Genomic DNA, 15,148 nt, shown 5'->3' with positions numbered 1-15,148 from the left:
GCGTCTGTGTATGTGCGTCTGTGTGTGTGCGTCTGTGTGTGTGCGTCTGTGTGTGTGCGTCTGTGTGTGTGCGTCTGTGTGTGTGTGCGTCTGTGTGTGTGCGTCTGTGTATGAGCGTTTGTGTGTGTGCGTTTGTGTGTGGGGGTGGGAGAGAGAGAGAGAGAGAGAGAGAGAGAGAGAGAGAGAGAGAGAGAGAGAGAGAGAGAGAGAGTGAGGAAAGGGTGTATAGATAAATGCAGACAGGCAGACAGGCCCGCAGGCATGCATGCATGCACGCAAGCAGGCAGGCAGACAGACCGGCAGGCGGGCAGGCACGCATTCACGCAAGCAGGCACTAACAGAGTGGGACGAGAACAAGAAAGTATACGAGCGAGATTAACGTCATAACATTTATCAGATGACGTGGCAAGCCGGTGTTACAGGAGAGTCTACGAATTCATTTTGACAAGGTGGTAATTTATTGCGAAAAATCTCATTTTAATCAATACGAAACAACGGCGGTGTCGCTTGCCGACTAAACCGAATGACGTAACTAAACGAATTCGCGAGACTGAGCCGAATGCGAAATGAATTACGTAAAATGAATTTATTACCGCGAAGTATAGGGATTAATGCTGCCGGCAAACTAACTTTTTATTCGATGCTGGAAATTGGTCATGCGAAGCGAGCGCACCTAGCGGCCGGGTCAAGGGGCACGGCGCCGCACCTTAATCCTAATCTCTGTATATACACATGCCCTTGGTGTAGTATGACTATGAGCATAGAAATAGTAGCTTGCACAAATTTGTTTCGATGCATTAATTTGCGCTTTCGCATGGTTGTTTAAAAATTCATACTTGTTAAGGCGCGTCTGAATATATATACTTCCGTTATTATTAGACCAAGAGCTTATAATATAATACCTCTTATTATAATATACCTATTATAAGCTCTTTATTAGAGCTTAATATATACCATTGGTTTTGAAATTCAAGCTCCAAAATAGTTGCTAAAACTGAATGCGGATTACATCGCCAAGCATATACCGGTAAACACAAAAAAAAGACAAAAAGAACAAAATATAATAGAAGTATAACATGCAAGGAGAGAAGAGTAGAGGAGAGAGAGCTAGAGAGACAGAGCGAGAGAGGGAGAGAGAGAGAGAGAGCTTGGGGTGGAGCGGAAGTTCAGGAATGTAGCCTACATAAGAAATGTTAAGTGCATTCACTGAGCGTTTACGATCGACGTACCATGCAGCCGATACATTCATTCACATAGTGCGTGCAATCATTTACACGTATGAGCCAATCGGCGAATTAAATCCAATTATACATAATATACCCACTCATAAATTACATACACACAGCTGTATGCTATGATGTATAAGTCATATATGGTCAGGCTATATAGTATATAGATGGCGAGTGCAGGGTAACGTACAGCTTTCCTATAATTACGCGTTTACACGAGATATTGAGAACTGAACGGAGTACACGTATCGAGTTTTCTCAAGCGTAAAGCGGGGGGAAAGCGGGTTTAGCAGTTCTACAGACTGCGCAGATATGTCGCCAAAACCGCCATGATTGGTTTGCTTGACGCTTATTCGCTTCAACACAATCGTGAATTGACAGTGTGAGAACAATTCAGAATAAGAACATTTGTTTTGACCCACCCCCTAGTTATATATGTTTAGCACGGTGGATACGCCCTGATAACGAGCACGCGCGAAGGCGATGAATGCGTCCACGCAGAAACTACATGCAGGGAGAAATTGCGACGCGTCTTAATGTCGCTACACCGTACCACTGCACAGGAAGCAAGCTCTTGGTATTATGCAATATGTATGCTTCCCATTATGATGCTGCTCCTTGCGGAGTTTTACCGGCTATATGGCGCATCACTCGCGCTAACAGTAGCGACTAACGAGCGTTCGTATATATATATATACATATACATTACGGCCGAACATTTCCGCACACGGACAGTACAGTTTTCACCGATTCGAATGGTGAACGTGACCGCAACCAATAGCTATATATATAACGTGATGGATTTGCGAAAACAATTTCACGTTTTAAGCTGCCATAATACCATCTAGGTGTATACGAATACAACGCTCACGAAGCGTCGATGAACAACTGGTATCGATTCCGATGCAGATTCTATGCACGCTTCATGGTGAAGGTCACGTACGTTCGTACGCACACACACATGCATGCACGCCGCGTATAGTCGCCTGAACAAGCCGCGACGGCTTAAAATAACCCCGTTACCAGAGCGTAAGATGCTCGTATAAGCGGCAGAAATGAAGGATAAGTCCTCCACCTTATTTGCTATACATCTGTACGCACGTGTTGCCATGCTAATAATGTATAACCTATATATATAAGCATGCACCCGGAATATTTTCAATTGCTGCAGCTAGGTTCGATGACGGTCAGTCTGGTAAAACGAACGGTGAAGGTTAGACCTTGACAAACGGCGGTTTTACACGTTTAAATTAAAATGTCAATATTAAATGTAGTACGGTTTAAATTGTTGCTGAGAGCTGCAGCCATATAAAGAAAGATAAGAGCGCGTATTCGCAAAATTGACACATCTACACGTACGTATGCACGCACGCGCGCACACCGAGAGAGATCGAGTATGTGTGTGCGTCTGTGTATGTGCGTCTGTGTATGTGCGTCTGTGTGTGTGTGTGCGTCTGTGTATGTGCGTCTGTGTGTGTGCGTCTGTGTGTGTTGCGTCTGTTGTGTGTGCGTCTGTGTGTGTGCGTCTGTGTGTGTGCGTCTGTGTGTGTCGCTCTGTATTCGTCTGTTGGTCGTGTGATGTCGTCTGTGGTATGAGCGTCTGTGTGTGTGGCGTTTGTGGTGTGGGGGTGGGAAGAGAGAGAGAGAGATAGAGAGAGAGGAGAGAGAGGGAGAGAGAGAGAAGGAGGGAGAGAGAAGAGAGAGAGAGAGAGAGAGAGAGAGAGAGAGAGAGAGAGAGAGAGAGTTGAGGAAAGGGTGTATAGATAAATGCAGACAGGCAGACGGCCCGCAGCATGCATGCATGCACGCAAGCAGGCAGGCAGACAGACCACCGGCAGGCGGGCAGGCACGCATTCACGGCAAGCAGGCACATAACAGAGTGGGACGAGAACAAGAAAGTATACGAGCGAGATTAACGTCATAACATTTATCAGATGACGTGGCAAGCCGGTGTTACAGGAGAGATCTACGAATTCATTTTGACAAGGTGGTAATTTAATTGCGAAAAATCTCATTTTAATCAATACGAAACAAACGGCGGTGTCGCTTTCCGACAAAACCGAATGACGTAACTAAAACGAATTCGCGAGACTGAGGCCGAATGCGAATGAATTACGTAAAAATGAATTTATTAACGCGCGAAGTATAGGGATTAATGCTGACGGCAAACTAACTTTTTTATTCGATGCTGGAAATTGGTGCATGCGAAGCGAGCGCACCTAGCGGCCGGGTCAGGGGCACGGCGCCGCACCTTAATTCTAATCTCTGTATATACACATGCCCTTGGTGTAGGTATGACTATGAGCATAGAAATATAGCTTGCAACAAATTTGTTTCGATGCATTAATTTGCGCTTTCGCAATGGTTGTTTAAAAATTCACACTTGTTAAGGCGCGGTCTGAATATATACTATACTTCCGTTATTATTAGACCAAGAGCTTATAATATAATACCGTCTTATTATAATATACCTATTATAAGCTCTTTATTAGACCTTAATATATACATTGGTTTTGAAATTCAAGCTCCCAAATAGTTGCTAAACTGAATCGGATTACATCGCCAAGCATATACCGGTAAACACAATCTGTTCTGCTGAATAGCGCAAGAAGAGCATATAAATCAACTGCTCTGGCTGTATATATATATATATATATATATATATATATATGTAACTGATTTATATGCTCTGGCGCAAGGTAGCTGCTGTGGACTACGCAATAGATGACCTCTTACATTTTGCTGCTTCTTAAATATTGTTGGCCTTCTATAAGTACCGCTGGCGTATACTTAGGTCATATATGCTGGGATATTTTTACTTCCTTACAGTGGGCGGTTATACTGCGCATGCGTTCCTGCAGTGTTGTAAGGCTTAAATGTACACATTTTTCGGCAGAGTGATTTCGAGCTAGCCTAGCTGCGGTTGTTAGTGTGGGTGTTTCAGAGCTCATCCAACCTACGGACCTGATACAGTATACACAAATAGTGACCGACTTGAACCTATACCACACTGCCAAACTATACTATTCTGAGAAAGTCGCGACTTCTTTCACAAATTTAGCAGGACCGGATACATTCATATTTTTCCTGAATATTTCACTTAATAGCAGCTGCGTAAATGTTTCTTTCATGTTATCAAAACACGGGCAAGAATTCGCAAAGGGGAGTGCTCAAAACCTGTACTGCGCTTGCCCGATATCCGGTGCGTAGGACTAGTAGGCTCTGGAAAGTATGGTTCTCTCTAGTATAGCTCTGGAAACGATGGTTCCTAATTTTCAATTTGTGTCGTCAGATATTACGGGCGGACGCGTGCTCCCAGTATGACTCCCATTATGACTCCCAGTGTGCTCCCAGTAGTGCTCCCAGTGTGACTCGCGGACGTTACAGCTAGCTGTCATATTTTATAATAATTCTAGATTGTGTCGCCCAGCAGCAATGAAGGCATTCCAGGCTCACTGGTCCATAGCAGTTTGATCCGATTTAACAACCTTCGTTCAATAACCCCTGTGCGCAATGCCAAGGCGTAACCGATGCACGACTTCGTTACGTGTAACTCGCTATAAATATATATATCACTCGCTGGGAAACGGCCGCATATTCTACATGTTGCGATAGAACTCGAACCCCCTGTATATAGGCCCGTCGTGCGCACACACTGCCATTGCTATATTTCGTGCGTGTTACCAGGGGCGAGGATGCGACGTAAGGCTGCGCGAACTGGCTGGGTACGGGAAGGAGGGGGGCGTGAATTAAGGCCCCCGGAAAGTGTCCTATTTGCACTCACTATATCCCAGAGTAAGCTAATGTTAGCTATTGACACTAGCGCATGCACACAGCGTCGGATAAACTCTCTTCAAAATCCACGGGAAAGCGCTGCTGTCCGGCGGGACTATAGCGTCCGAAGCGTCCGTAGCGTCCCGATTCTCGAACCGCCTCGTCCTGACCCCCTCTCATGTCTTTCCATGTTGTAATTGTCCTGCATTTTATTCGTTTGCCTTCCGTGGGTAAGGTATACCCGCTTTAATCCAAAGTTTCTCGTTTATTACATGCTCTATATAGTCCTTGCGTTGGAACACACACAGGGTCGATATTAATACAGCGACGATGATTCCTACATGCAGATTAGGCCTATGTGACAAGAAGCAGTCGACTAATGACAGGATAGGTAAGCGATATCACGATGACGAGAACATGCCACCACGACTGCCCGCGCCATAGCAACAACTAACACACACACACACACACACACACACACACACACACACACACACACACACCCACCCACACATAACACAGCAGCACAGCAGCAGCAGCAGCAGCACATACGTAGTAGGCAGCAGCAGTAACCAAGCAAGTTACAGCAGCAGCAGCGGACCGACCGCCGGCCGCAGCAGGCCAGCAGCAGCAGAACAGCAGCCAAGCAGTAAAGTAGCAGCAAGCATAACAAGCAGTAACAGCAGCAGCAAGGCGGCCGTCGCCAGCGCAGCAGCACAGCAGAAGCAGCAGCAGCAGCAGCAGTAGTAAGCAGCAGCCAGTAACCAGCAGTAACAGCAACACAGCAGCAACAGCCGCCGCCGCCGCAGCAGCAGCAGAAGCAAGCAATGATGGACAATGTCTAAAAACCGCACTTAAAAATAATTCAGTACGCGAAGAGATGTTTGAACAGAAAAGTAAAAATCGGATAGATAGACACAAATGAAACACACGTGATTTAGGTACTTCACCGTAATATAGCAAGATGTCGGTCTTGTCCGTATCGAGCGCGTACTAACATATATGACCAAGGTAGTTTTTAAGATTGTTTAGTATTATTTATATTTTATATGAGGTATGTTATAGGGTTAGGGTTAGGGTAGGTTTCAGGTTAGGGCTTAGTGTTAAAGTTAGGGTGAGACCTTCTGTAGTACAAAGTTGGTACACTTTGGTATACATATATGTACCTCGGTACATATCTGTAGTACCTGAATACGACAACGACCCCTTGAGCCGTAAAATTTATAGTTAAAATATCGTATACGTAGTCGGCGTGTACTGTACAAGGTATATAGCAATATCCAGTTTAAATAATTTTTACGTTTACGTTACAGGCCCGCGCTATGCATTAATTGCATTAGGCACGAATGTCCAACAAGTCGCCATCATACTTCAGCCTTTAATGATACCTTGATACACTACTCCAAGCGATAAATGAAAATGAAATAATCCTTTGCATTTACACGGTTTTTCGTTGTTATACTTTCAAATATCGGGCCTAAGTAGCTTCGAAAACCCGCGTTTGCTGATCGTATCGGCTATCAAGAGGAGCCGGCATCGAAGGTATCTTAAAAAATAAAAACATTTGCGCTGGGAAGAAAAATGCATACACAAAAGAAGTATGATAAAAACACTTGCCCTGATAGCAATGATCTAAATTGTTACAGTCTAAATCTCGAACCGATTGGTCCATCACCGCAAGCCTAAGAAAAGGTGACAGTATGTTGTGGTTTTTCTGCAAGAGATGTGTGAAACTTATGACCGAACAAGCGACAGTGCACCAGAAAGAGTTTCAATAAATATATACGCACGGGGTCGGTGCCTGTGCATCGGCGCTGAGACAGTTTAAATGTAAAGGATATTGAGACTATATATATTACAACTCAATATATCAAAATAAAACTGTACGCAGTGCACAAGTCACTACCGAACGCTCTCGCCGGTATCATAATTTAGTTGAGAAACGACCTTCAAGTGCCTTTACCTGAAAAGAGCAAATTCGGCAAAATATAAAGCGGAAACTGATACTGAAATTCAAGCAGCTGAAGATACTCTATCAAGTTAATCATTAGTCCTAGACAAAGCCTTAGTGATTAGGTTGGATATACGCATCTCTAATATTGCCCCCTATAATACGTAGCAGCATGCGAAACTTAAATTCTACAATTATATATATAATATATAAATACATATATAATATATATACATATATTCAAGATATAATATATAAAACGTTTCATAAGAAAGATGTGCTAGGTTTTCTTGAGCGGATGCGTTATTGTTGTTGTTACAACCCGCCGAGTAAGCGGCCTCAACAACACCTGTCTAGCTACAATCGCCCGCGTCTAACTCGACCCTAAGCGGTAAACCAGACACAGCACCATGAGCGGACAAGGACGCCCCATGACGCGACATAGCTATCGAATAAAAGAGGAATAAACGGACAAATGCATGCAACATAATACGATATTCTGTTTCTACCACAGCACATCTAAACCATACAACCCGCGTATATCGATGTTTGACAGAGGCATATATATAAATTATACAGCTTGAAACAATGATACATGCGCTCGACGCGTCTACAGACGGGATCAACGTAAATGTGAAGTAACATCGCATATACGCATATACGCGCCATAAGCAAGAGTGAATAATATACATGATATGCTTTCGGTAAGCTTCCTGTTATGTTAAATATCCTTAATTGACGGCACTAACCTATTACGTGAACGGCACTGGAACAGGAAACTAAATGTATAGAGAAACGCACCCGAACAATAATTAATTAGATTAAAAAAAGGTTCCATTAAACCCCATAGTTGTGAATAACTGAATCACTATTATAAATCGTAATTCTGCCCCCTCACCACACACACACACACACACAACACAGCACCAACCAACACACACACACACACCACACACCCGTTGACCACACACCACACCACAACAGCACGCTCCTCACGCAGCACACAGCAACACACACACACATCCAACACGCACGCGAACGGCATCTGCACAGCTCGCTCGCGAGTTTGAGTCCACACCAGCATCCTACACCACACACACATATATATACAATACTATAATATTATATATAGATATAGTAATACTAACGCAAAAGGATAATAACCGCTAATTACTAACTTACTCCATGAATAACGATATATATCAGATTATAATATATTTAGTATAATCATATATAGGGTGATATAAATAATATGTAGGCTACATGTGGCAGTTGGCGTAAAATGCACATGAACGCGAATGCCGATCTGTTACAGCTAATCATCAATACATATAAAGCAAACGAAACGAATGTCTATACATCATCATCAATCATCATCCATCTCTAAGTTACACGCGTACGGCCAGAATCATCACCGGAGCGAATTTATTGAAAACAATGGGAAACGTCTTCTGCGCTGGCAACGTTTCTACCCCGAGCTTGATCTAGTCATCGATAGTCACTATATATACGCTTGTACGCTCCTCGAATCGAATGACGCTTTACTGCAAATTGTTACAGTGGCGGGGTAAATGTGCAGTACAGCTGCTCGTCGCTTCTGTAGAAAAACTATCGTGTCACAGAACGACAAGTATAATCAGTAGACAGGCATTATTCGGACGCAATATCCGAAGAGCTACATATAGCTGCACAATCACAACTACGGCGTAAATACAGACACTGCGTACATCGATTGTAGGGTAGTCGATTATGAACATGAAAATAAAAGCTTCGATGAGATGCGAAAACAGGTTGAAATCGCGCGTTCGCGGTGTTGTTAATAAGATCGACCTGCTGCTATGTTGGGAACGTGCGAGCTCATGTTTCTTACGTCATTACCAATATATACTCTCATGAGGTAGACGATAAAATATATAATAATTATTAATAATAATAAAAATAAAACATAAGTAAAACACATAAGAGGTATACAGCAAATCACAATATAGTATATAACAGTACTGAAGTATTGGACGTAGTATAGTAGTAGTAAGTAGAGTCAAAGGTCAAGTAGATAGTATAAAAGTTAGTAGAGGTTAATGGTATAGTAAGATAGTAATAATAGTAGTAGCAGTATAGTAGTAGGATAGTATTCTTAGCAGTAGTAGTATTCATGTATGTATAGAGCTAGCATAAGTAGTTAGTGCCAGTACGCAGTAGTAGTAGTAAAGTTAGTTAGTAGTAATTTATGTAGTAATATATCAGTGCTAAAATACACTAGGATACCTTGAGAGATCGTAGTTCACAATGTCAATAAGACTAAGAAGAATTATAATCCCGAATAATATTAATATAGAATAACTAGATATGCTAGAGTAAACGAACCCCCGAAATTACAAAACAAAATAGAATAATGGCATTGTTGATATTGTTCATGAAAAATATATGCCAAAGTTTCTAATTATCCCTGCAAATGCTTGATCGCGACTTCGTATTGACGGGAATGTCGGCGGCCTTTACTGTTCTTCCGGTAATGAGAACATTCCGAGGAAGAGCAAGGAACGCGTTCATCCGGGTTTCCTTTGTTAAGACAGCCCAAAATAAACGAGATTTCAACCCCAAATTCACAATTCGCTAGAACCAAAAATGAAAGAAAATTCACTATTCGCAAATGTCGTTTTTTATACGTACGTTTACCGTACGTACGTATGGGTACGTTTTACGTGACACGTGGCAACGCATATGCATGCGTAGTTTTCTTTCGTTTTCCCAGGGAGTACATTCGAGGTCGACGCAAAATCGGGTTAATCGGAAATCAAAATTGGTCTTTCACCGCGAGTCAATAGTAGGCGAATTGTCACAATTTTAATTGTAAATCGAAAATGAAAGTTCCACGTCACGCCCATATATAATAGAATCTGATTTGCGTTACAATATAATAAGATGTAAATTTTTTATTAATTACTATATAGTCAGAACAGGAACTGGTAACTCATTAGAGTTAAAAGAATCGCAACAAAAGGTGTCGACCGTACGCCAGAATCACTGGAGTTATGCTTATAATGTAGCTTGAAACCGAAAATAAAAACAATATATTTTAAAAATAAACATTAATTTTATTTTGTAGGGACCACCTGATTGCTTTACGCCTAGCCACATTTACTAACTGCTATATGGGAATGTCTGCAATAATGGAAACTGCAGCGAAATGTAGTATGTCTTTTACGCGCGATATTGCCTCGTTATTATTAGACAGCCCCTCTGCAATGTAGAAGAGGGGAGAACGGGGAGGGGGGGGGACATTCCCACTTTCCAGCCAAAAAACACACCCCATATCTCAGTTCCCAGTAAAATAAAATCCCAATTCCCAGTTCCCAGGAAATTATGTAGACATATTCAGGAAATTCAGTATTTAGGTTTCAAACACTACATATAAATACTAAAATATTTCAATACTATTATTATCTGGGCATAATTAATAAAAAAATTAATAAATAAAAAATATTAGCGCCAGAAATTGAAATCCCCGAACGAATTGACAACAATTTTCCCCAGATCCCAGACAATTTAGAGGTCTTTCCCACGTCCCGATGGACTTCTGTCCCTAATCACGGAAAAATTACTGACAGTTCCCAGTTCCCAGTAATTAAAGGCCAATCCCACGTCCCGAAAAAGTACCATTCCCCCCCCCTCTAGATACATATAATCAGGAGTGAATAAAACATAGATCTAATAAATACTCTAGTGAATAATCTATTATGATTCACTCCTGTTATAATGTATGTCTGCAATATATAGTATCAAGAGTGCATAATAGAGATCTCTATTATGCACTCTTGATAGTATCAAATATACGTCACGGTGCATTTGACTATGATAGCGGCTATGATAGCGGCGATTACTGCCGTCACGTGTACGTGTGACGATCAGCTGAAATAATATCCCAGAATGCAACGCAGTGTTATGCTTTTGACGTCACGTGAGCCATTTGTACGTTATTACATGTTTTTGTCTTGAGATGTGAGAAAACGTCGTAAGCAATCTGATTTCCGTCGGTAAGTCATGCGTCTGAAAAGTCAGACAAATGATTTACTTAACTGGTCGACATAAGTATAGATTGGGTGATTAAATGAGTCGAATTTATAAGCAGTGTAATTGCAAGTGTTTATGTTGTGTCTGGCGTCGTTGTACTTGTTGTTTACCAAGATAGTCTAAGCACTCGACCAAGATCATCTGTTTATCAGTAATGACAGTATCGTACGTGCGCATAATATGGTTATAGAACCCCCAGTAACTGCGCATCTGATTGTTTAAGTATTTTTCCAGTGAGATTTTCAACGCTGCTATTGAGAATTTGCTAGTCTGTGGCCTTCATATGTTTTTGTACAGTTAATGTGATGAAAGCAAAATACGACACGAATAACTCATTAACTGTCAAATAACACCTACCCATGACGAGACCCATAAAATATAATGATTCCCATAACTAGGGAGAGAAGGTTCAGTATGTACGACCAACAAGAAACATGAGACATGCAGTAATATAATAAACCACATTTGCTGTATTTGACAAAATAAAAACTGATGTGCAGGTCATTAAAACTAAAATGGAGGTGCACCATATGTCTGAATTAAGGTAATGACTGACCAAGATAAGGTGTATACCTGTAGGCTGTATAAATATGTTTATAATAGCACGTACAAGCTTGACCTTGACCCTATAGGTCTGGCACTGTTGACACCACTGCTATGCAATATAGATATGTGAGTAATAGCTATAAAAGTAAAAGAAGTAGAAGGATGGAAACTATGTAGTGCTAAAGCTATAGGCCTACCCTTTCCCTACCTTAATCGTAACCGTTACTAAAGTTGGGTTAGGATGTATGTGTGCTGGCATTCGCCACCATTACTGTTCATTAGGATTTAACTTGTCCCTAACCCCAATTCATAACCACAATCTATAACTATAACAATATCGTATGTCAAAGCAGACAATAACCATGTCAACATGATCATGGAACACCAAAATTGCAGCCAAGCGATTGCACTTGAACAATTTTCATGCAGTAGAAGTGTTGATCGAATGTTGGACATATTTAGAAGTGAAACAACTGCAAAACGAACATGAATTGCAGAAGGTATAATAAAGTAATTAAGTAGATATTAAGTAGTTGATAGTAGTATGAATTACTAGTACTGCAGCAGAGGTTGAGGAAAAATTGTAAAGATGGTAATAATAGCGAATGTCAATGAATGTGCATGAGTTAGGTATGCAATTAAATTATTTGAGTGTTGATACCATCAATAATTTCACTCTGGTAGTGGTAATGACAGGTGTTGATAATATATTAGAGGTAATCATACTTAGTGGTTGGTAGAAGTACCGACTACCCACATATGATCACCGTTGAACGGAACCACTGTAGAATTAGGTACTTCAGTTAGTTTGTCCTCTTTGTCCCAGGTGGAACATAAGGTTACAACTATCTTCCACCACTTAAATCTGTCTTGGACCTCAGTTTGTGCTTCACATCATGAAAGCCCCATATCATTCAGTTAGGCCATGACTGTTTGTTGCATTGTTGTCTTTGGCCTGCCTTAATTGTTTGCGTATACTCTTGGTGTTCATCCGAAGGCTACCTTGGGGGTTTATTCTTGGGTAATCCTCAATAGGAGTGCTTCCATAGAATATAGCAGGACAAATGTGTATCCACTATGATGGTGTTTGTATCTTTTTCCAACACACATTCCAAAAGAAGCTAACAATAGCATATACAGTGAAAATAGGATGTTTTTGTGTAGCATTCACTAGTGTTTGAATTTTGCTTTGTGAATGTAGCATGTCTGCCAGGTTAAAATATGGCATGATCTAGGAATGGGACTACGATATATGAATGGCACCCGACAAATCAGTGGTAGAACTTGGTGAAAAGTGTAGAGAGTTCCTTATGGGGAACATATTCTCAAAGAAAATTCAATTTGTTAATTGTAACATACTGTAACGTCTACTATGGTAGCATCAAGGGTAATTGGTGCTGTGCATGTGATGTAACACAACCATATTCTCTTTTCATCTAGAGAAAGAAGGGAAAATACGACAGCATGGGTGGAGCTGTGAGCGCCGGAGAAGATAACGACGATCTGATTGATAACCTGCGGAATGCAGACTACATCAAGTCAGACCTGGTTGAGGAGGTTTTTCGTGCAGTAGATCGTGGCGACTACTATCAGGTAATTAACCACCATCTGTACCACCTTTTCCACAGCAGTAACAGCAGCAGCAGCAGCAACAGCCGCCGCCGCCGCAGCAGCAGCAGAAGCAGCAATGATGACAATGTCTAAAAACCGCCTAAAAATAATTCAGTAACGCGAGAGATGTTTGACAGAAATAGTAATAAATCGATAGATAGACACAATGAAGCACACGTGATTTAGAGTAGCTTCACGGTAATTATAGCAGATGTGGTCGTTGTCGTATCAGGTACTACAGATATGTACCAAAGGTAGTTTTAGGTTGTTTAGTATTATGTTTATATTTTTATATGAGGTATGTTTAGGGTTAGGGTTAGGGTTAGGTTTAGGGTTAGGGTTAGTGTTAGAGTTAGGGTAGACTTCTGTAGTACAAGTCTGGTACACTTTGTGTATACATATATGTACCTCGGGTACATATCTGTAGTACCTGATACGACAACGACCCCTTGAGCGTAATTATAGTTAAAATATCGTATACGTAGTCGCGTGTATCCGTACAGGTATATAGCAGTAATTAACGTTTACTACAGCCCGCGCTAGCTTAATTGCATTAGCAGCGATATGTCACAGCCTGTGCTTCACTTTATGAACTAATAATATCCATGCTGATTAAATGAAATGATAATTCCTTTTGCATTTCCACAGTTTTTCGTTGTTATACTTTCAATATCGCTAAGTTAGTTTCGAAAACCGCGTTTCTGATGTCGGCTATAAGAGAGCGATCGAGGTATCTTAAAATAAAAACATTTGCTGGGAGAAAAATGCAACAAAAATATGATAAAACTCTTGCCTGATAGGAAGGTTTTTAATTGTTAACATCTAAATTTCGAACCGATTGTCCATTCACCCAGCTAGAAAAGGTGGACATATGTGTGTTTTTGCAGATGTTGAAACTTGACCGAAAGCACAAGCACTTGAAGAGTTTCAATAAAATATATACGCAGGGGTCGTGTGCTGTGCACGGCGACAGTTAAATATATATTTAACTATATATATTTAACTATATATTTAACTGTCGCCGTGCACAGCACACGACCCCTGCGTATATATTTTATTGAAACGCTTCAAGTGCCTGTGACCGAAAGAGCAAATTTCGGCAAATATAAGCGGAATGATACTGAAATTCGAGCACGCAAAGTAATCATTAGTCCTAGACAAAGCTTTAGTGTATTAGGTTGGATATTACCATGCTCTATATTGCCCCTATAATACGTACAGCATGCAAACTTAATCTACAATTATATATATATATATATATATATAATATATTATATATATATATAACGTTCATAGAAAGATGTGCGTAGGTTTTTCTTGAGCGGATGCGTTATTTTGTTGTTACACCATAAGCGGCACAAACCTCAAGCTAGCAATCGCGCGTCACTAACGCCTGACTTAACCAGGTACAGCACCATTGACGACCATCGACATAGCTATCGAATAAAAGAGGAATAAACGGGAAATGCATGCAATCATATACGATATGCTGTTTTCTACCAGCACATCTAACCATACAACGCGTATATCGATGTTTTACAGAGCATATATATATATTATACAGCTTGAAACAATGATCATGCGCTCGACCGTCTACAGACGGGGATCAGCGTATGTGAAGTAAATCGATATACGCATATACGCGCCATACAAGAGTGAATTTAATTATACATGATATGCTTTCCGGGTAAAGCTTCCTGTTATGTTAAATATTCCTTAATGACGGCACTATACTATAGTGACGGCACTGAACGAAACTATCAATGTATGAGAGAAACGCACCGTAACATAATTAATTAGATAAAAAAAGGGTTCCATTAGAAACCCCATAGTTGTGAATAACTGCTCATTTATCTCGTAATTCTGCCCCCTGCACACACACACACACACACACACACACACACACACACACACACACACACACACACACACACACACACACACACACACACACACACACACACAC

The 15,148-nt window shown here is 41.0% G+C and overlaps 1 protein-coding gene across 1 annotated transcript in view; it reads left to right on the top strand.

Moving 5' to 3' along the window:
• Positions 1–10,902: 10,902 nt before the first annotated feature.
• The window catches only part of LOC106805053, a 24,595-nt gene continuing 20,349 nt past the window's right edge, over positions 10,903–15,148 (top strand). The window contains exons 1-2 of the mRNA XM_014806526.1: positions 10,903–10,988; positions 13,012–13,164. Of these exons, the coding sequence (XP_014662012.1) occupies positions 13,036–13,164 (129 nt within the window). The 5' untranslated portion in view covers positions 10,903–10,988; positions 13,012–13,035. The remainder of the gene's footprint in view (positions 10,989–13,011; positions 13,165–15,148) is intronic.

Source organism: Priapulus caudatus, unplaced genomic scaffold, assembly GCF_000485595.1.
Source record: "Priapulus caudatus unplaced genomic scaffold, Priapulus_caudatus-5.0.1 Scaffold98, whole genome shotgun sequence".
In the NCBI taxonomy this organism is placed as follows: domain Eukaryota; kingdom Metazoa; phylum Priapulida; class Priapulimorpha; order Priapulimorphida; family Priapulidae; genus Priapulus; species Priapulus caudatus.
This window is presented reverse-complemented; position numbering and strand designations above follow the sequence as displayed.